We start from the raw sequence: 23984 nt of genomic DNA, 5'->3' as shown, positions 1-23984 counted from the left end.
CAGTACGTTGCACCAGAGGTGTACAACTGATCCGAGCTGGTTCAATTAGACACATGCTTTCAGGAATTTTGAAGTGGAATTCAGAAATAGCCAGCTCTATGTGCCTGACTGACATATAGAAGCTGTAGGTAGTCATCCTCAAGTGCAGAGAGAAGCAGAGAAAGCCAGACCTCAGAAAATGAAGACAGAATGGAGCATGGAGAAACAAAGAAATATGGTCTTCAACTTCTTTGTTCCAGTCTTTTGAGAAGTATGATTTTTGTGAGATACCCAGTAACTTTCATTTTTTTCTTTAAGTTAATTCAAGTTGGTTTGGTACTTACAACTAAAACAAACGAACAAAAAATCCTTAACTACGACATACATGCACGCATGCACACAAGCACACAACACACACACACACACAATTTTACAATTATAAGGAACTGACAAACTCCCTTATCTGATCAATACATTAGAGTACATCTTCCCAAATGAGTAAGTTATAGGCATACCACAATAATGATCAGCTCAACCCTCATTCTAACTTTGTTTGTGCCATGATATAAAAAATGCTGGGAAGAATTACCACAAAATAATCCAGAAATAAAGGTATAGTTTAAACAGACGCTTGAGGAAAAGAAAATGTCAAACAGGTCTCTAGAATAATAATAATAAACAGTAATAATATAATGCCATCTAGCTTTTACACAACACTTTTAACTTCTTCAAAACATCCACAATATTGTACAGCCAAGTAAAGAACTCAGGATAAGTTAAGTGTCCTAAAATACCAGCGTTGGGTATCTAAACCAAGTAGGTATCTTGTAGCTGCAGAGTAACTGAGAGTTTCTAGCAACTCTAGGAATGTATAAACACAGAAATGTATAAACACAACATTTAATTTCTTTCATTACAAAACGCTGAAAAAGATTTCTTGTTAACAAAATAGTCACTCTTTTCCCATGAAATATTTCATCTAGTTTGCCACATGCATTCTTAGAATGCTTTAGTAAACAATGCCCAGGTGTTTCCTCTAATTCAATTGAAGATATTCTGTCAAACAATATTTCAATGATAGAGTTGACATGCCCTAATTTTTTAAAAAATGGATATGATCATATCTTAAAGGATCATACAACCTATCAAAGCATCAAGATCAAGCAAAGGCAAAAAAGCAAAGGATGATTTTCTCCACATTTCTGATGTTATATTTTACTTGCCTTGTTTTCCTCTATGTACAATTTCTCAGCCTTGTTCTCAAGAATAGTATCCTATTTCCATGCATAGGAAAGAGCCTAGTGCAGTCTGTTAGTTAACATTACTTCCTATAACTAGGATTGACATTCTGTAATACCAACATTAACACTCACTGAAATTCTGGTTAACAACACAGCACAAAGATGATCGTTAATGGACATCCTCTATGGTGAAATGTGAATTGATAATCAGCTAACAGAGATCTGCAATAGACTTCCTCCTTCCTGTTTTTACACTCCTGACCAAGGAGATGTCTCTTCCTGTTGACTTTTGTGCTACTTGGTAAAAAGCTAAAGATGAGGAATGGAAACACCTAATACACGGAAATTTAATTTCTCCTCTAGGATAACAAATTGAATTGCTAAATAAATTTTAATTCAAAAACCTTAAACAATTAAGCAGATTAATGAATGCAGACATAGACTGCTTCCCTAGAAGAATTTAGAAAATTCAACAAAAATATCAAATTGTCTACAGCAGATCTAATGTGCAGTTTGCCTAATAACTTAAGAGATGATCTATATATGCTACCAAAGTCCTTTACAGGAGTATTAATCTATAATTAAGGAGAAATTCTCTTAAGATTGACTTCTCAGCAAAACAACCAAAAACAACAACAACAAAAACCACCATTCACCATGGAAAAGAGAAAATTATTTGAGCTTTACACTTATAATCTGTGCACTTTATGCTAAAAAATACAGTTCAAAATATAACATTAATATTTACATACCCAAAGTTTTAGCAACAAACTTTCATAAAACAGAAACTGTAAGAGATGTGAGAAGAGACAGTAACAAATTAATAAAATGGGACAGTAACACACCTCTCTCAATTCAAGAAAGATCAGATGAAAAACAATATGAGACCTTAGAAGATATAACCAACTTATTTAATAAGGAGTCTGTGTGTAAAACTGAGAACCCAAATAAAAAATATGCTTTCTTTTCAAGAGTACATGAAACACTCATGAAAACTAACCATATATTAAACCACAAATAAAAACCTCAGTGAATTCCAAAGAATAGAATTAGTGCAAACAGATTTATCTAACTGTAGTGTAATAAAACTAAAGATTAAAAGCAAATTTTTAAAAATAAAAAACTTACACATCTAGAAAAAGTTTTAAGACATAACTATTTAAAAAACTGTTGGATCAAAGGGAAAATACAAAAATAAAACAGCAGAATTTCTTTAAGATAGCAATAAGGAGGGCTTCCCTGGTGGCACAGTGGTTGAGTCTGCCTGCCGATGCAGGGGACGCGGGTTCGTGCCCCGGTGCGGGAAGATCCCACATGCCGCAGAGCGGCTGGGCCCATGAGCCATGGCCGCTGAGCCTGCGCGTCTGGAGCCTGTGCTCCGCAACGGGAGAGGCCACAACAGTGAGAGGCCCGCGTACCGCAAAAAAAAAAAAAAAAAAGATAGCAATAAGGAAAACATCAGAATATGTGAGATACAGCTAGATCAGTCATCAGAGAAAAATTAATAGCATTAAATAATTACCTCAATAAAATAAAATAAAGCAAATGCAAAATACAAAAAGCTATAAAAAATAAATCAAAAGAAACAGAAGAAATAAATTGTTAAATATAAAAGCAGAAAGGAATGAGTTAGAAAACAGAAATTACTAGAATGAATAAATTCCAAGACAGATTTTTTTAAAAAATCAACAAAACAGACCAACCACCAGCAAACCTAATCAAGGAAAAAGTGAGTGAAATCACAAATATCTACATTAGAACTGACAAGGGGGATAAAACAAGCCATCAAAACTGAAGAAATTTTAGCATAAGACTACATTTGCACAACCCTACTCAAATAAATTTGAAGAAATGGATAATTTTTCAAAAGAATAAAACTTACTGACCCTGTATAGACAGAAAGTGTAACACAGACCAACTGTCACAGAAGAAATAAAGAAAGGAATCAAGACTCTCCTACAAGAAAAAAAGAAAGAAAAAGAAAGGCACCAGACCCAGCTGATCTCATCGGTAATTCTAACAAAACTTTAAAGATTAGATAATAATCAATGCTAATTATATTATTCCAAAGAAAACTTCCAATTTTATTTAATGAAATAAGCACAACATTGATTCAAAGACCTGAGAAAGACTGCACGGAAGAAGAAAACTACAGACCATCTCATTTATGAGTATCAATGCAAAAAAATTTTGAAAAGCATATGCACAAACAGAATCCAATGGCACACTAAAAGAGCAATTCATCATGACACAAATGGGATTTATTCTATGAAGACAGGACTATTTCAAAATAGGAAATACATTAATAAATTCAATCATATTAATGGAGCAAAAGGAAAACAAATCATATGACCATCTCCATAGACACAGGAAAGACAAAATTCAGCAGTGTTTCATGTTAAAAACACTAAATAAAATGGGTATTTTTCCTCAGCATAATAAAATATAAATACCTCGGCTCAAAAGCCAGAGTTCTCCTTAATGAGGAAATACTAAAGGCTTCCCTGCTGAAGTCAAGATAAAGATGCCCACTATCTCTACTGTGTTGCAATTATTAGGCTATGAAGTTTGACTACATAGCAATCTAAGGTTTAAGACCTGGAATGGAAGAAGTAAGGTTATTTCTATATACAAATTATATAATTACATTCCTAGAAAAACCAGAAGGAATCAATGGGGAAAAAATTACTACAAACAGTAAGAAAATTTAATAAAGTTAAGAGGTTAAAAATTAACATACAAAGATTACCAGCATTCACATATATAAACAAAAATGAGAATGTAAGAAAAGACCCAACTAAAATAACTACATGTAACCTTAAAGAATTCTAAAATTTATTTGTGCAAAACTTCTAACTCTCCTGAAAGACATAACATGTTCGTAGATATGAAGACTAAACATCATCAAGATGTCTGCTCTCACTATTTAATTTATAAGTTTAACTCATTCTCAATAAAATACTTTGAGGATTTTTCTAGAATGACAAGTTTATTATTAAGTTCATTTGGAAGAATAAACAAGGAAGAGTCACTAGGAAACCCCTGAAAAAGATGAGCAATAAGGTGAGGGAAGCCCTACCAGATATTATAACAATAGAGTCTCTATAATTGTATGATGGTATATAGCACATGAACAGACATGTAGACAATGAACAGGATAAAAACCAGAGATAGACCCACCACATAAGAAAATTCAGTAAATGATAATGGCAGCATCTCAAATCAATGTGAAAAAGATATACTTTTTAATAAGAAGTGTTAAGATAGCTGGCTTGCCATATAAAAAAAGATAAAATCAGGGAATTCCCTGGTGATCCAGTGGTTATGACTCCGTGCTTCCACTGCAGGGGCAGGGGGCCAGCCAAAAAAAAAAAAAAAATAGATAAAATCACATCATACCCCAGGCAAATTCAAGAGGATCAGAAATGTGAATGTAAAAAATAAAACCATACAAGTACCAAAAGAAAACATGAGTCGATTTCCCTATAACCTAGTAGCATGGAACACTTTCCTATAATTCAAAAATCAAGCAAAAAGGCCAAAGATTGATGAATTTCCTTTTCTTTTTTTTTTTGTCCATGCTGCACGGCTTGTGGGACCTTAGTTCCCCAACGAGGGATCAAACCTGGGCCCTTGGCAGTGACAGCGTGGAGTCCTAATCACTGGACTGCCAGGGAATTCCCTGAATTTTATTTTCATAAAAACTTCTGCATGGCAAAAAAGGGATAAGCATAGTAAAAGACAAAATGAAAAAAAAAATGTTTCCAACTAATGGCAAGAAAAATTGTGAAAGATTTTGAAATGGACAAAAACAATTACTTTATGTCCCATCTAGTGCACCCTTCTAGATTATCTGTGGCTTTCACTGTCTTGGGCTATTTTACTTTTCTGTAAATTGCTGAAAGCTGATAGTAATGCAAGTTACTCTTGCCCATAGAAATGCAAAACACTTTTACCAGTGGAATGCAACTGATTATGCCCTGCAGATACTGACCAGTTATTTGTCTACTGACAAATCTATTTCAGCATTCCCAAATGCCTATATCATTTTTTTTGCCATTGCCTTTAAAACAATTGTAACATCTTACTGGTTCTCTCATTAATTATTAAGTTAAATAAAATTCCCTGGCACGCATTAATTTTTATTTAATGATAGCTGTGACTTTCTCACTCAGTCATCACAGCTCTGTTTTTAGGGTTTTTTTTGGGGGGGGCGGTTCTTGGTTGGGTTTTTTTTTCCGCCATTCCGCTCAGCTTGTGGGATCTTAGTTCCCTGACCAGGGATTGAACATCCCCCACCCCGCCCTTGGCAGTAAAAGCACGGAGTCCTAACCGCTGGACGGCCGGGGATTCCCTAATTTTATATCTGTATAATTTTATCATTTTTGAAAATTATCTTTTAATAGTTTTGGAGGTTTCACCAGGATGCCCAGTGGATTCACCCAGCAGAACCAGGAAACTGCATTACCAGAGAACTGCACCTCATGGGCTGCTTTAGCTTTTCAAGGGCTTCTAGGAGGAAAACTCAAGTGGCAACATACATTTAACTTTGCTGACTCTCTGTTTCTGTAAATTTTGTTTTGTTTCTTTTCCCTCTCTACAGATTGTATATTTTCATCTGGTTTCCAGTTACTACATGGCCATTAAGTTATTACCCCTAAGTGGTAGCAATGACTGAGAATTTGGTTTCATAGTTTGACATTTATTTGGTGATCCCTATACAAGGATGACAAATCTCTTGGGTACAAGATGAAAGACACTCTGGTTTGTCTATTTGTCTATTTTGAGCTCAAATTTTTTAAGAATTTCATTTTCAGTTCTTTGATAACTAGACCAGGGAGGTTTTCTCTCTACAACTCATGTCTCTTGACCTGGGGGTGAAATTATAGAATCAAAGCTATAAAGCTCTGTATCTGTAATTCAGAAAGGTTTTTACCTCTCATTGTGTGTGATAAATCAAACAATTTATCTCCAGAGGTTATTCAGTATTTAGATTTTAAAGTCTCTTAAGTTAAAGGAACTCTGTTTTGACTGGCTTATTAATAAAAAAAAAAAACAAAAAAAAACAAGGACTTATACAAATGGAATATTTGTAAAATTCCCAGAAAACAAAAGAAATTGAATTTCTAACACTTTAAATGTGCTAGACTTCTTTAAAAATTTCTTCCTACATGAATTAACTTAGAAACATTTTAAAAATCTAAGTTCAGGGCTTCCCTGGGGGCGCAGTGGTTTAGAGTCCGCCTGCTGATGCAGGGGACACGGGTTCGGGTCCCAGTCCGGGAGGATCCCATATGCCGCGGAGCAGCTAGGCCCATGAGCCATAGCCACTGAGCCTGAGCATCCGGAGCCTGTGCTCCTCAACGGGAGGGGCCACAACAGTGAGAGGCCCGCGTACCGCAATAAAAAAAAAAAAAAAAAATCTAAGTTCACATAATTCACGTACAATTGACCCTTGAACAACTAAAGAGTTAGGGGCACCCACCCTCCACACTGTTGAAAATCCACATATAACTTTATAGTTAGTCCTCCATAACCAAGGTTCCTCTGTATTGGCATTCTGCATCCGCCGATTCAACCAACCTCGGACCCTGTAGTACTGTTGTATTTACTACTGAAAAAAAATCTGTGTATAACTGCGCAGTTCAAACCCCTGTTGTTCAAGAGTTAACTGTACAACTTCAGCAAACAAGCCTAGTTGGATCATTTTGGTTTATAAAAATAGCTATTTATTTTTTATGATTAATCATTTTATTCCACTTGGGTTTGTTTTTCCCTGAACGCACACAGGTTTACTAATCAAACAAGCTAACATTACCCTACAAAAATATTCAAGATGATTAAAAATGTAAATTTGTGCTCAACTAAGCAGAATCATTACTCTGACAAACTTTTTATTTCAACACATATTAAAGATTAATTTCTAAGATCTTTAGGTAACTTAAAACCTTAATATTAAGTTAATTAAGAGACAATCACTGTATAGCAGTTAATTTTTAAGTATAATGGAATCCTAGCAGACTGATTACTAAGCATAACTAAGTTTATATACTTTTGCTTCTTATTTTTATATGCTATTGAAAAGCTATCGTTTCCGGATGCGTCCATGAAAGTGTTCATTTTTGCCACTTTAAGGTATAAAAGTGACGTTTGTAACTGTAAGAAGTTGTATTCAGAGATTTGCTCTTATTCAGACAATTCTCAATGTTCCACTTCCGTGTTTCAATGTGAAATATAAATTAGTTACTTTGGTTAAAAGTTAGAACCATTAGCAGTAGTTAAGATACTAGGAACAGTGACAGAGAAATACAACTGTGTATGTACTTCTGTTTTATCAAGGAAAAAGAGCAGCTTTCTCCTACAGCAGTAGTTTTCAAATTTGGGGGTCTCTTTTACATAACTCTCAAAACTTACTGAGAAATCGAAAAAGCTTTTGTTTATGTGGATTCTAACTATTGATATTTACCGCATTAAAAACTAAAACTCAGATTTTGTGTGTGTGTGTATGGGGGGTGCTGCATAGCACGGCTTGCAGGATCTTAGTACCCTGACCAGGGATGGAACCCAGGCCCCCAGCAGTGGAAGCGCCAAGTCCTAACAACTGGATTGCCAGGGAATTCCCAAAACTGAGAATTTTTTTTTAAATTGACTGATTCATTTGAAAGTAGCAATGATGAATGCACTGCATTTTAATGTAAATAACCTCTTAGCATTATTTGAAAATAGTTTTGACCTCACAGATCCCAAAAAAAGAACAAGTGCTCTAAAGCAAACTGTTTAAGAACATGGAAGAGCACAATGAAGGACAAAACATGGAAAATGAATTTTATTTGCCTTCATTTACAATATAAGACTGAAAATACACTATGATATATGTTTAAAATTCAGCAACATTTGTTCAGTTTTGTTGGGCTTGCTTCCTTGGTTTACTGGTTAATGACCTGCCTAAAATATGAAAGGTTACTCTTTACCTTCTATGTAATCTGCCTAGATGACTGTTTTGCCAGAATAATGTCTGTACTTCATGTGGACTTTATTATATTCTTGATTATTCAATAAAAAACAGAAAAGGTTTCCTCTCACTTATGAAAGAACTAAGTTTCTTTACAATCAAGTTATCTATGTTTATTTTTTAAATGCTTTACTTTCACTTTAATTAACCAAGTTTTGCTTCTCAGGCAACCTCTGACAACTGTTTTGATTTTGCCTTTCCAAATTTGGATCCTAACTATAGAAAAAATAAAATAAAACTTTCAAGATATCTTTCACACCAAAACTGTCTTGGAGATTTCCCAGAAGAACCCAGAAAGAGCACAGTTATTTATTTTCATCTTATAGAAAGACTATAAATAATTAGGTTTGTTTGATATATTACTATAGTAAATGTTGCACGGGAAGAGCTGTCAAATTAGAGAGATGCTCACCCTTCCTAGGTTAAATGTGTAAGTAAAAAATGTTATAATACAAACATTTTTGAAATTGTACTCTTCATGGGAAGCCCTTGAATGTCAATTTCTGGGACAAAAATTGCTAGCTATAACTATGTTTTCACTAATCAAAACTTTTAAGTAGTAATGTATTGTACCTGACAGAAAATTTTACTCTTCTCCATTCTAATATTAGTTACAGGAATAAATTAACCATAGCCGTTAAGCCTCTGTCATCTACAGATAGTCTTTGTTTCACTCTTACACTTGCCCGAAAGCTCTGCTATAAGCTGTAAGTCTGAGTTTATGGCTTCAACAATGGACAGTTTCAGAGCCCTGCGGCACTTCAAACTATTGACACTTCACAAAATAGACTCTTTTTAAAGTTAAACATAGAATAGCCATATGACTCAGCAATTCCACTCTTAGATATATACCTAAAAAAACTGAAAATAGACATTCAAACAAAAGCTTATACATGAATGTTCATAGCAGCACATTCACAACAACCAAAAGGTAGAAACAACCCAAATGTTCAGCAACTGATGGATGAATAAAACATGGAATATCCACACAGTGGAATATTATTCAGCCATAAAAAAGAAAGAAGTACTGATACATTGCTACAATATAGATGAATCTCAAAACATTATGCTGGGCTTCCCTGGTGGCTCAGTGGTTGAGAGTCTGCCTGCCGATGCAGGGGACACGGGTTCGTGCCCCAGTCCGGGAAGATCCCACATGCGGCAGAGCGGCTGGGCCCGTGAGCCATGGCCGCTGAGCCTGCGCGTCCGGAGCCTGTGCTCCGCAACAGGAGAGGCCACAACAGTGAGAGGCCCGCGTACCGCAAAAAAAAAAAAACCATTATGCTGAAATGAAAAAAGACACAAAAAGTCATATACTGTATGCTTCTATCAATATTTTAATGAAAAATCAAAAAAAGGTAAATCCATAGAGACAGAAAACAGAGTAGTAGTTGCCAGCAGCTGGGAGAAGAGGGGGAATGGAGAGTAGCTACTAACGAGTACAGGGTTTCCTTTTGTAATGATGAAAATGTTTTGCAGCTAGATAGAGGTAATGGTTATACAACATTGTGAATGTACTAAATGTCACTGAATTGTACCTTTAAAATGGCATATTTTATGTTTTGTGAATTCTACTTCTATTTAAATGAAAAACAAGATGAAGCTTCCCAGAATTCATGAAACTACTTCCTAGTGAAACAACCATAACCAATGAAAATTACTTAAAAACAAAAAACACCATTTGAAATCTCTGAAAATTGTCCCAAGAGCATACAGCAAATGAAGAGACATTTATTCAAGAAAATCTACTAAGAACAGTAAAAGCTTATGGCCCCTGAACCACAACTAACACTCTTCCTCCAGCTTAGCATGATAGAAGCTCCATCCTGGCTGGGTGTGGCTAAGTAGTCAGGGCTTCCTCTCCCCCCAGGTTTCAGTTAAGGGTCAGAAAAAGGGCAGGTATACAGCATTTCTCATCCTCCATCCCCCACAGTTCTGTGTTACAGAAGCTAAATTCCAGGTGAGTGTGGCTGAAAGGTTGGGGGCCTCCTTCTTCCACCCAGCCCTCCTTCCTCCATCCAGCCCCATGAAGGATGTCATAGGACAGAGGCTTTCCCAAAGATGGAGTAGCCAGGAATACTGGGATCCCAACTGCCCCACCTCAGCTTGAGACAGGCTGGGACCTGGGACCTGGGACCCTTTGCTGCAGTGTCTGAACCTGCGCAAGTGTCTCCTCCAGCAACAAAATACAAAGAAACTATAAGGGACTAAAAATAATTGCCTGCATGTGCAGATGGGGCAAATTATGGACAACAAGACACAAAAAGACCAAAAAAAACCCCCAACTGCCACTTCTGAAGAGCCAGGAGCAAAAATAGGGTGTCAAGAGCAAAAGCAGGGTACTGTGCATGCCCCCCGCACTCAACACCACCAAAGGGGTGGGCAAACCACCTAAGCCACCCCTCCAGCCTGACCCCTGGACACACCCCTACCTTCACCCCATTTAAGGAACCAGCTGGCCCCCACCTTGAGGAGCGAGCAAAGGAAATTGTTACCTGTTTTCGCTCCCCCCCTGCTGTAGCAGGGGCCCCAATAAAGCCTTGCCTGAATTTCTTGTCTGGTCTCTTATCAATTTCTATTGATTAAGGAAGGCCAAGAACCCTGGTCTGTAACAAGCTCATAGGACAGAGGCTGTACACTTTAAGGGGCAGGCCAAGAAGAACAGAGATTACTGCCCCACACAGAGTCCTACTCCTCTGCCCCATCCAGACTGCTGCTCTTTAAGAATAGTATCGCTTGAAACAGGCCATTGTTCCTGCCCCAAGCTCTGGTGCAGTGGCGCAGAGATTATCCCCACTGGAAGAAGCAGGAGAAAATTGCAAAGTTCTCCCCCAAAAAACTGACTTTGTTTAGAACAGAATGTAAGGAAGTCCAAACATTATGGTACTCCTGAAAACAATGGAGATTTTGGTAGCAAGCAATTGAGAGGAGGCTGGTACCTCCATGTGATCAACAAGTTAAATCATAGGTCAGCCAGTTTACCAAAAAGAACCAGAGAAAGAAAATGTGAAGAGCCCTCCTATGATCAGAACAAACCTCAGAGATTGGCCTGAAAAACTAACCCTGCACTCAAACACGTATTTGTACATCATGTTCACAGCAGCATTGACAACAGCCAAAAGATGGAAGCAATCTGAGCGTCCATCAACAAATAATGGATAAACAGAAAGTAGTATATACGTACAATAGTATATTATCCAGCCTCAAAAAGGAAGGAAATTCTGACACATGCTACAACATGGATAAACCTTGATGACATAATGTTAAGTGAGATAAGTCAGTCACAAAAGAACAAGTATATGATTCCACTTATATGAGGTCTCTAAAGTAATCATATTCATAGAAACAGAAAGTATGATAGTAGTTACCGGGGGCTGCTGGGACAATGGGGAGTTACCATTTAATGAGTACAGTTTCCGTTTGGAAAGATGAAAAAGTTCTGGAGATGGATGGTGGTTATGGCTGCAGAGCAATGTTAATGTACTTAATGAAACGAACTGCACATTTAAAATGGTAAACTTTATGTTACATGTATTTTATCACAATTCTCTAAGTAATATTTAAAAATCAAGATTGGGAAGATTAGGGGACTTAATCCACTAGAAAAATCATTAAGCCAGGAATAAATATAAAGTAGAGAAATAAATGAAAAAGTCTATCATTTATTCCTTCAAACTTACTAAGCGTGATCTAGTTGGATGTGTTCTAGCTGCTGGGGTGTGTAGTAGATCCCCGTTACCTGGTGGTGCATTCTCCTCCCAGCTACTAAGGACCCAGAGCTGCACCCTTCTCTGGAGACCAGCGAGTAGGAGGCACTCTGCCCAGTAATGCCTGGGAAGGTATGCACCCCCCCAGCAGTCACACACTCTGGGGGGTAGCCTATAGCCAAGGAGAGGTTGTTGGAGGTGGGAGTAAAAGTTCAGCCCCATTGCCTCAAAGTGGAACAACTCTGTGATATCATTCTTTTATTTTTTTTATTTTTGGCTGTACTGGGTCTTCATTGCTGCACACGGGCTTCCTCTAGTTGCGGCGAACGGGGGCTGCTCTTTGTTGCAGTGCACAGGCTTCTCATTGTGGTGGCTTCTCTTGTTGCAGAGCATGGGCTCTAGGGGCACAGGCTCAGTAGTTATGGCACACGGGCTTAGTTGCTCCGCAGCATGTGGGATCTTCCCAGACCAGGGATTGAACCTGTGTCCCCTGCATTGGCAGGCGGGAATCTCAACCACTGTGCCACCAGAGAAGTCCCTGTGATAACACTCTAACTCCAGAGCTCCTCCTGGAATCAGGCTGAGGCTAGACTTAAGATGAACCCACAGTTTTAGATCTCCTCTACCCTATCCTATTTCCCTCACTCCTACAGGTTTCATCTGAAAGTACTGCCTCAACAAATTACTTGCATAAGGGCGGAAAAAAAACTACCACTGCAAAGGGGACCAGATTTAATTGGATTAGACTGTGAAACAACTTATGCCCCTGAATACTGTTGAAAACAATAAAGCAACCAGCCAGCAATTACTGGACTCTAACATCTCAGTGTGATATCAAGATAAGCAGGCAGGGACTTCCCTGGTGGTCCAGTGGTTAAGGCTCCATGCTGTCAATGCAGAGGGCATGGGTTCGATCCCTGGTCAGGGAACTAAGATCCCACATGCCATGGGGCGTGACCAAAAGATTTAAAAAAACAAAAGATAAGCAGACAGCTTAACAGAGAGATCAGGGAAAGACATAAAGAGAATTCTGCTAAAACCACTGTCATTCCAGAGTGACTGTGTACATGCCAAGATTGTGCCCTCTGAGGAGCTGCAGCAGAGGCTTCACACTGTGAGGGAAATACACTTGACTGAAATAGTCCAGGCTAGCCACTAAACAAACAAACACAAACAAAAACAAGCTCCAAGGACTTCCCTGGTGGTCCAGTGGCTAAGACTCAGTGCTCCCAATACAGGGGGCCCAGGTTCAATCCCTGGTCAGGGAACTAGATCCCACATGCATGCTGCAAGTAAGAAGTCTGCATGCCACAACAAAGATCCCGCATGCCACAGCTAAGACCTGGCACAGCCAAAATAAATTAATTAATTAATTAATTAAATATTAGGGGGAAAAAAAAAAAAGCCCCAGAAGGTGGTTGGGGGGGTGGGGGTGGGAATCAGTATCAAGAGCTGATAAAATATACTGTCTAAACATTTTAGTTTTCAACCACAACAACGAATTATGAGATAGGCAAAGAAATAGGAGACTATGACCCACACACAGGAAAAGAAACAGGCCCTGTTAAAAGGCCTTGATGGTGGAGTTAACAAAGACTTCAAAGTACTAGGTTCATAGTACTAAAAACAAAACATGCTTAAAGAAGTGAAAGAAGGTATGATGACAATGTCTAATAAAATAAGAGACTATTGACAAAGAAAGAGAAATCATAAAAAAGAACCAAGTTAAAATCCTGTAGTTGAAAAGTCAACAACAGAAAGGAAACACTCATTAGAAGATCTCAACAGTAGACATAAATTAGCAGAAGAAAGACTACTTAAACATAGACTAATACAGAATATGTAATCCAAACAGAGAGAAAAAAGAATGAAGAAAATGCAGAGCTTCAGAGAAATGTGAACAGCGTTAAGCACACCAACATACACATGATGGGAGTACCAAAGTAAGGAAGAAAATGGAGCAAAAAGAGTATCTGAAGAAATAATGGCTGAAATTTCCCAAATTTGATGAAAAACATTAAACTAAACATCTAAGATGATCGACAAACTACAAGAAGGATAAATACAAAGAACTCCATACCCAGACACATCACAGTAAAAATAACGAAAGACAAAGGAAAAATCTTGAAAATAAGGGGGAAAAAACCACATATAAGGGAATCCCACTGAGATTAACAGCTGACTTATCATCAGAAGAAATGGAGGCCAAAAAGGCAGTGGGATAATATATTCAAAGTGTTAAAAGAAAAAACTGTCAACTAAGAATCTTATAATCAACAAAACTATCTTTCAAATAATGAAGGCGAAATAAAGTCACTTGCAGATAAACAAAGACTGAGGGAATTAGTTACCAGCAGACCAGCCTTACAAGAAATACTAAGAGAAGTTCTTCATAATTAAAAGAGTGAACCCAGATGGCAATATGAACACATGCACACACACACACACACACAAGAACACCAGCAAAGGTAACTATGTAATTCTAAAAGACAGTATAAATGCATCTTTCTTCTCTTAACTAATTTAAAAAGCAACTGCATAGGACAGTATGTACATAACTGTACTGACAACATATAGAAACATATTTGAAAATAACAGCACAAATTAAGTATGTGGGAACAAAGCTGTAATGGAATAAGAAAATGACACAACTAAAAACTCAGCAACAAATAAAGAGAATTAGAAATGGTAAATAAGGCTAATGTAACAAACTATAAATACTTGCTCTCTTTCTCTCAGCTTCTTTGAAAAATAAAAAGTTATATATAGCAACAAATGTAACACCATATTGTTGTGTTTGTAACATATATAGATGTAAGATATTACAATAATAGCACAAAAAAGGGAAAGAGGAAACAGAGTTAGATAGAAGTAATGTTTTGGTACTTCACTGGAATTAATTTAGAATTAATCTGAAGCTGATTCTGAGAGCAACCACTAAGAAATAAATTTCTTTTAAACACTGGAAAAAAATCACTAAAGTAATTAAAATGTTACACTAGAAAATATTCACTTAACAAAAACTAGTAAAAAAAAAAAAGTCTGGGGGGACAGAGGAGCAAAAAGAAATGAGACATACAGAAAACAAAAAGTAAAATGACAGCTATAAATCCAACTATATAAATATCAACATTCAATATGAATGGATTAAACAGTCCAGCCAAAAGTCAGAGATTATCAAACTGGATAAAAAACAGATACATCACACTTTAGATTCAAGGATAAAAATAGGTTGGGGCTTCCCTGGTGGTGCAGTGGTTGAGGGTCCGCTTGCCGATGCAGGGGACACGGGTTCGTGCCCCGGTCCAGGAGGATCCCACGTGCCGCGGAGCAGCTGGGCCCGTGGGCCATGGCCGCTGGGCCTGCGCGTCCGGAGCCTGTGCTCCGCAGCAGGAGAGGCCACAACAGTGAGAGGCCCACGTACCACAAAAAAAGAAAAAAAAAAGGGTTGAAAGTAAAAGGATAGAAAAAGAGTCAATCAATCAAGAATATGTAACAAGTATACACATTTATATACCTAACAACAGAGCCCAAAACACATGAAGCAAAAACTATCCAATACCCAATAATGGATAGAACTAAGCATTGTACCAAAAAGGAAGTAGAAGACTTTGAACAACTATTATCTAATGAGATCTAACAGACATCTATAGAATCTTCCACCCAACATCAGGATACATATTCTTCTCAATTGCACATGGAACATTCTCCAGGATAGACCACATGTGAGGCCATAAAACAAGCCTCAATGAATTAAAAGGACTGAAGTCATACAAAGTATGATCTCTGACCAAATGCAATGAAATTAGAAATTAACCATGGAAGGTCATTTGAGAAATTCACAAATACATAGAAATTAAACAACATATGTCTAAATAACCAATGACTCAAAGAAGAAATCACAAAGGAATTTTTTTTTTTTTTTTTTGCGGTACGCGGGCCTCTCACTGTTGTGGCCTCTCCCGTTGCGGAGCACAGGCTCCAGACGCGCAGGCTCAGCGGCCATGGCTCACGGGCCCAGCCGCTCCACGGCACGTGGGATCTTCCCAGACCAGGGCACGAACCCGTGTCCCCTGCATCGGCAGGTGGACTCTCAACCACTGTGCCACCAGGGAAGCCCCCACAAAGGAAATTTTAAAAATACTTTGAGATGAATGAAAATGAAAAAACACAATACCAAAACTTACGGGATGATGCTAAAGCAGTGCTTAGAGGATTATTTATAGCTGCAAAAACCTATATTTAAAAATAAGAAAGATCTCAAATCAATAGCCTACCCTTCCATCCCAAAACACTAATAAAAAGGAGAGCAAATTAACCTAAAACAAGCAAAGAAAAGAAATAAAGATTAGCTACAAAGGAAATAGATGATAGAAAAACAATAGAGAAATATCAATGAAGCGAAAAGATGGTTTTTGAAAAGATCAATAAAATTGACATTTAGCTAAACTGACCAAGAAAAAAACTCAAATTACTAAAAGTCAAGAATAAAAGAAAAGTCAGTATTACCAATCATACAGGAATAAACAAGTTACAAAGGAATGCTATGAACAATTTTATACCAACAACCTGGTAACCTAGAAGAAATGGACAAATTTCTAGAACAACACAAACTACCGAAACTGGTGCAATAAGAATAGAAAATCAGAACAGACCTATAACAAGAGATTGAATCAATAATCAAAAACCTTCCAAGAAAGAAAAGCTTTGGTGACAAATTCTACCATCTATTTAAAGAAAAATTAACACTATTCCTTCACAAACTCTTCCAAAAAGTGGAAGAGTAGGGACACTCCCTAATTCATTCTATGAGGCCAGCATTACTGATACCAAATCCAAATAAAGACATCATAAAAAAGAAAACTACACACCAATATCCCCTATGAATATATATGTAAAAATACTCAGTAAAATATTAGCAAACTGAATCCAATGTGTTAAAAGGCCAAATGGAATTTATCCCAGGAATCTAAGAGTTATTCAACATTAAAAAAATAAATGTGATACAGCACAAAAATAAAACAAAGGGAGAAATAAAAACACATTCATCTCAATTGAGGAACACTAACCAACTCATTCTATGAGGTATTATTCTCGTGCCAAAACCAAAGACATCACCAGAAAATAAAAGACCAATATCTCGTGAATATACATGCAAAAATCCTATACAAAATACTAACAAATGGAATCCAGCAACATATAAAAATGATTATACACTATGACCAAGTGGGATTTATTCTGCAAACCCAAGGTTGGTTTACATCTGAAAATTAATTAATGTAAAACACCACTTTGATACAATAAGGGACAAAATCTACATGATCATCTCAACAGAGGCAGAAAAAGCAACCGAAAAATTCAATGTTCCTTCATAATAGAAACACTCAACAAACTAGGACTAGAAGGGAACTTCCTCAACCTGAAAAACAGCATCTATGAAATTCCCATAGCAATATATGAGAGTGCCAGTTGTTCTACAACTTCACCAATACATGGTATGGTCGGTCTTTTATTTAGACATGCCAATAGTGTGCTGGTTTACCCCGTAGTTTTCATTTGCATTTTTCTAACAACTAATGATGTTAATCTTCTTTCCATGTGCTTATTTGCTCTCTATATACCTCCTTTTGTGAAGTATCCATTCAAATCATTTACCCATTTTTTTAACATATTTATTGGACTATAATTACTTTACAATGGTGTGTTAGTTTCTGCTTTATAACAAAGTGAATCAGCTAAACATATACATATATCCCCATATCTCCTCCCTCTTGCGTCTCCCTCCCACCCTCCCTATCTCACCACTCTAGGTGGTCACAAAGCACTGAGCTGATCTCCCTGTGCTATGCGGCTGCTTCCCACTAGCTATCTATTTTACATTTGGATTTACCCATTTTTTAAATGAGTTGTTTGCTTTCTTATCAGTCAGTCTCAAAGACTTCTTTTATACATTCTGGATGCAATTTTTTTTTTTTTTTATCAGAGATGTGACTTGCAAATATTTTCTCCATGTCTGTGGCCTGTCTTTTCATTAACAGTGTGTTTGAAGACCAGATGTTCTCAATTTTGATAAAGTCCAATTTATCAATTTTTTCTTTTATGTATTATGCTTTTGTAATAGTATCTAAGAAATCTTTGCCTAACCCAAAGTCACAAAAATTTTCCCCTGTAGTTTTTAGGAGTTTTATAGTTTCGCATTTAACGTTTAGGTTTACGATCCATTTTGAGTTAACTTTTAAATATGATGCAAAATACATTTAAAAGTTCATTATTTTCCATATAGATATCTGACGTTCCACTACTGTTATTTAAAAAGACTATCTTTTCCAATGAATTCTTTACATCTTTGCCAAAAATTAACTGACCATGTGTGTAAACCTATTTATGGAGTCTTCTCAGTTTCACTGATCTATTTGTCTAGCTTGATGCTAGTACCACACTGTCTTGATTACTGTAGCTTTATAATAAATCTTAAAACCAGGTAATGTAAATTCTCCAACTTTTCATGTTTTTCTTAGTTAGTTTGGCTATTCTAGGTCTTTTGCATTTCCATATGAACTTTAGAATCAGTTTGTCAATTTCTACCAAAAAAATTGCTGGATTTTTATTGGGATTGCCTTAAATCTAAAGACCAGTTTGGGGGAAATGACATCTTAACATTATTGAATCTTCTGATTCATGGATACAGCATATGTGTACATTTATTTAGGTCCTCTTTAATTTCTATTAGCAATGTTTTATAGTTTTCAGGTAAAAATCTTTCACATTGTTTGCCATATTTATCCCTATGAATTTCATATTTTTTGATGCTATTAATTTTTTATTTCAATTTTTGATTGTTCATTGCTAGCACATAGATATACAATTGATTTTTGCATACTGATTTGGTGTCCTATACCCTTGCTAAACCCACTTAACAGTTCTAGTAGCTTTTCTATGCATTCCATAGGATTTTCTCTATAGATAATTACATTGTCTGTAAATAAAGATGATTTTCCAATCAAGATTTTTTTTCCTTATCTTATTATACTGGCTAGGACCTCTAGTACAGTGTTGAATAGAAGTTGTGAGAATGAACATCCTTGCTTTATTCCTGATTTTAGGAGAAAAGCATTCAGTCTTTCACCGTTAAGTTTAATGTTAGCTACAGGTTTTTCATAGATGCCTTTTTTCAGGCTGAGGAATTTCCATTCCCAGTTTCTGAGGGTTTTTATCAGGAATGAATGTTAGATTTGTCAATGCTTTCTCTGCATCTATTAAGATGATCATATAATTTTTTTAGTTTAATATGAATTACGTCAGTTGGTTTTTCAAGTGTTAACCAGCATGCATTCTTGAAATAAATCCCATTTATTATTTTTATATATTGTGGATTTAATTTGCTAAAATTCTGTTTAAAGTGTTTTAGTGTGTGTATTAATAATACTGGTGTATAGTTTCCTTTTCTAGAAATGTCTTTGTTTAGTTTTGGTATCAGGTTAATGTTGACCTCAAAAATTGAAGTTTATCAATTTTACTGATCGCAAAGAACCAGGTTTCAGTTTCACTGATTTTCTCAACTGTTTTTCTATTTCCTATTTCACAGATGTCCACTCTAATCATTAACATCTTTCTTTGGCTCTTTTGGATTTCATTTGCTCTTCTTCTTGTAGTTTCTTAACTTAGAAGATGAGGCCATTATTTTAAACCATTCTTTTCCAGTAGAGGTGTTTAGTGTATTTCTCTCTAATTATAGATTTAGCTGTATCCCACAAATTTTGATATGTTGTGTTTTCATTTTATTCGTTCAAAATACTTTCTAATTTCTCTTTCCATTTCTTCTTTCATCCATGGGTTATCTAGATATGCGTTTTTCAGTGTTCAAATATTTGGGAATTTTCCAGATACTTTTCTACTGACTTCTAATTTAATTCCATTGTGGCCAAAGAACCACATCATACGCCAGGCCCTGTGAAAAGTGTATAATATGCTTCTCATTTAATCATCTGGCTTCCTCCAGGAAGACTGATCTGATAAAAAGTGAGTCAGGAAAAGGTCAGGCTGAAAAAAAGTCTGCCACTAAGAAAAATAATATTAATAATAACTATAACAACATAAGCCTACATGCCAGCTAAAACTTAATTGAGAAATAACAACAAAAATTAATCTTAATGCTGAAATATTTATGGATGAACTGCTGTCTGGGATTTGCTTCAAAATAACCCAGGGTGACGAAGAGTGGAAATGGGAAGAGATCAAATGAGACTGGCCAGGGGTTGAAATGAAGCTAGACGATAAATTCATGTGGTCCATTAGACTTTTCTACTTTTTAAAACACTTAAATTTTCCCATAATGAAAGTTTTTTTTTAATTTAGTATTAGCATGTCACTCAGTGAAACCTTGGGAAAAGATAACAGTAGCTTAAATTGTTCAAGTGAAAAGACCACTAATAGTGCCTTCTACATGTGTGTGCAAAGAGTCTGCTTATAAACGAGAGATGACAAGTGTATATATAGGATAAGTATGAGTCAACGTAGTTCGCTAAAAAGAAGAGTGTGGGTTTCAACAAAGCGAGCAGGTTACAAAAATGTCCAGCAAAATAGAAAAGAATGATAACACCATGAATACATATATTCTATTTGTGTCACAAGAATCTCTCAATATACAGTTGACTGTTGAACAATGAGGGGTTAGGGCCTCGGACCCTTCATGCAGTGAAAAATCCACATATAACCTATAGTCAGCTGTCCATACACTGGTTTCCTCCATATCCCAGGTTCCACATCCTCGGATTCAACCAACTGTGGATCGTGTAGTACCACGGTATTTGCTATTTAAAAAATTCCAGGTATAAGTGGATCGACAGTTTAAATCCATATTGTTCAAGAGCCAACTGTATTTCAAATTTTTCTTCTACGTCAATTTCATCTGCTATCAAGGATACTGCCTAGCACATTTTCTCAAGAAGAAGCATCTCCTTCATAACCAATACTATTTTCAAAAATGGACTGTTCTGATAACTATACCACATACTCTACTCTTTCAGTTTCACCACGCAGTGAGGAAAACAAAGCTTCCTTTTAGTCTATGATTTCTACTTTCATTACCAAATGCAGAGTTTTATGAAAAGAATTACATTGAAAAATTAAGAAAATGCACTAATTATTCTTATCATATCATAAATGGAACTTCATTTGACAAAAATATATCAGATGCCTACCACATGCTCCGTGTTAGGCATACAGCAGTAAACAAATAGGCAAGGTCCCTAAGGTCCTGAGCTTTCTGGGCATCTAAACACCTACCCCTCCCCTGTCTACAAATAAAGAATCAAGGTCCAGAGAAGTTAAACGATTTTTGCCCATGACCTCACACTTCATCAGTGGTTAGACTAGGATAAACCAAGAACCCAGGTCTCCGGATTATCAGAGCAAGGTGGATTCACATCATAACTTGAACTGGCTTCACTTTATACTACATCCTCAGTCCACAAAATATCCAGCGCTCCATTTCTAGGAATGTATCCTGAAGAAATAATAATGATTAAAGCCCAATGAGTCCCAAGTTCCCTAAGTGAATAATAATTTCATTATCATCACAGCGAAAAATGAAACCTTATGTTTAAAAGGCACTCATCCTTGAAGAAAGTGCCTAACGCTCTAATGGATCACTATAGTACCCGGCTAATATTCTATTAGGGCAGCAGGTATTCAGTCTGGAATATTCATTGTTCTTGTACTATTTTTAAAGGGTGGAGATTCTTTTTAAAATAAACTGCGAAATGCATGCAAAATTAATGAAACGTTCGTAAATAAGTAAAAGCTCCCCAGGCTTGCCGAGCGAGCGCACGGTCACATCAGCACGTTCCCGAGCGTCAGCTCCTCCCCTCCAGCCCACGCTCTCTCCTCGCCCACTCTGGCCGCGCGGGAGGGGCGATAATGGTGCCGGCGTCTCCCGCTCAATTTCAATTCTCCCACGCCCTCAGCAGCCCAGCTCGCCAGGGTTTCCACCTGCGCAAGCGTCGGTACCTCGGTCACGCCGGTCACTTTCGCCTCCGCCACGCCCGCAGCCAAGCCGCCCTCGGCCCCTGCACGATCCGAGAGCCAGGAAGCCCCAGGCGCGTCCTCGAGACCCCAGGCCAGGGCCGGGACTGGACTGCGAAGGCGGGGCGGCGCCGCGGCTCCCGGGGTCAGAGGCGCCTTGGCAGCCACACCCTCCAGCTGCGCTGTGACAGCTCCCGCGGCTGAGGCGGGCCGCGCCGACAGATGTAGCCTCCCGTGCCGCCCCGCCCCGGTCCCGGCTCAGGTCCCGGCCAGCCACCCTGAAGCGCCCCCACTTGCCCGCCCGCCCCCTCGCGCACCACCTGTCTGGCCGCTCCGCGCGCCACCGGCGGCGGACGACCCGCCCGGCTCCCGACGAGCGGCCGGAGGGGGCAGCCCGACACCCCGGAAGGATGAGAGCTTTACCGGAGGGTGGGCCCCACGCAGGCGGTGTCGGTGCTCTGGATCTCCTGCAAGATCCGCTCGTGCTCCGGAACGGTGCCCAGACCTTCGCCGCTCTCCGCCATCTTGGCTGGAAGCTGAGAAGCCAGCGAGGCGCGGCGCCGCGAGAACCGCGGGGGCGAGCAGCCTGTGGCGCGAGCGCGAGGGGGCGGGGAAAGGGGCGGGGCGGGCGGGGTGGGGCGGGCAGCGCAGGGGCGCGCGGGAGGCGTGGGAGGCAGCGCGCGGGCCCGCGACCAGGTGTCGGGTCTCCACACCTGCGGGGAGGTCAAGGTACTGCCGGGGGCGGCGGGGAGTGGAGACGCATCACCTCCAGCTCTCGCTCGGCACTTGTCCCTAGTTGCTGTCTATTAACTGGCTGGGCTTTAACATAGATCCCTGTATTCTGTGTGCCCGACCCTCTGCTACGCGCTGGGGATACTTTAGTAATGAGGGAGGTCGACAATCTGTAATAAAAGCTACGAGAACGTTTAACAGGGAGGCCTGATGTACTACTCTGGGCAGTGGAGAGTCAGAGAAAGGAAACCGTGTACTCAAGAAAAGCAAAACGGTGTGTGGGAGTAAGATTTATTTTAGGAATGAGCCAGGAAGATCCCAGCTGGCGACTGCTCTGAATGGATTCCTGTCCCTGCCCGCGGGAAGTCCACAGAGGCCAGTCAACTTGGAAATAAATTATAAGCGCCAGAAAAAGTAAATGACGTAAATCTATGACACCTTATGGCAAAGATAAAAGTGCAATGTGTGATTTCATGCCAAAGTCCTAGAACCCAAGTGCCCCCAAGTTGCTGTGGCTGGGATAAGGCGTGGAAGCTCTTGAGAGCAGTGGGCATCAGCGAGATGGGAAAGAAAGGCAGGTGGCTTGGGCAAAGGTACTAGTGTAGAAGAGTTCTGTTTAGTGAAGTGTTTGTGGGACGCTGAGTAAAGCAGTTTGTCATGGTCAAAGCAGCGACTGAAAAGGTTAATCAGGAAGAGAGTACATACCTACCCCTGAGGGACAAATATTTTCTGGTCTCCATTAATCCAGGGCTCTGAATGTCCCTTTGAGTCAACCAAGCTCTTTACTATACAGCTGTGTAACTCACTCCTTCAGTGAGCTTTTTCTAGAAGCTTTTACTACTTCCATCCTCCTCCCACAAAAATCCTGGGAGATGATATTGCATAATAATTAAGAGCATGAGCTCTGAAGACTGGTGTCTTCAAGTTAATTCCCTGGTCCTTCACTCCACAGCTGGGTGACATTGTGCAAGAACCTAGTCCCTTTATAATTCAGTTTCCCCATCTGTAAATGACCATAATAGTACTGTCTACTTCGTTTTGCTGTCCCATGTTGTGTTAGCTTTCTATTATTGCTGGAACAAATTATCACAGACTTAGCTTAAAACAACTCAAATTTATTATATTATAGTTCTGTAGGCTAGATGTCTAATACGGGTCTCACTGGGCTAAAATCAAGGTGTCAGCACAACTGTGCCCTTTCCAGAGGCTCTAGGGTAGAATTCATTTCCTTACCTATTTCAGCTTCTAGAGGCCTTCCACATTCCTTGGCCCATGGCCCCCTTCCTCAGT

The 23984-nt window shown here is 38.4% G+C and overlaps 1 protein-coding gene across 7 annotated transcripts in view; it reads right to left on the bottom strand.

Annotated features, from left to right (window-relative positions):
- EXOC6 (exocyst complex component 6) overlaps nt 1–22535 on the bottom strand; it is a 193197-nt gene extending 170662 nt beyond the window's left edge. For 4 of the 7 annotated variants that reach the window (XM_089897932.1, XM_022569330.3, XM_089897935.1 and 1 more), the window contains exon 1: nt 22386–22533. In XM_089897932.1, coding sequence (XP_089754058.1) covers nt 22386–22486 — 101 coding nt within the window. In that variant the 5' untranslated portion in view covers nt 22487–22533. Of the gene's footprint in view, nt 1–1202; nt 10668–21947; nt 22186–22385 lie in introns of those variants that run through there. The other 3 variants (XM_089897936.1, XM_089897933.1, XM_089897934.1) reach the window with 3 other exon arrangements.
- Between the last annotated feature and the right edge of the window lie 1449 nt (nt 22536–23984).

The sequence above is a fragment of the Delphinapterus leucas genome, chromosome 16 (genome assembly GCF_059928025.1).
Source record: "Delphinapterus leucas isolate spDelLeu-1000000601 "Yukka" chromosome 16, BTC_Dleu_Yukka2, whole genome shotgun sequence".
Classification (NCBI taxonomy): Eukaryota; Metazoa; Chordata; class Mammalia; order Artiodactyla; family Monodontidae; genus Delphinapterus; species Delphinapterus leucas.
The sequence above is the reverse complement of the archived record's forward strand: the minus strand, read 5'-3'. Positions and strand labels throughout refer to the sequence as shown.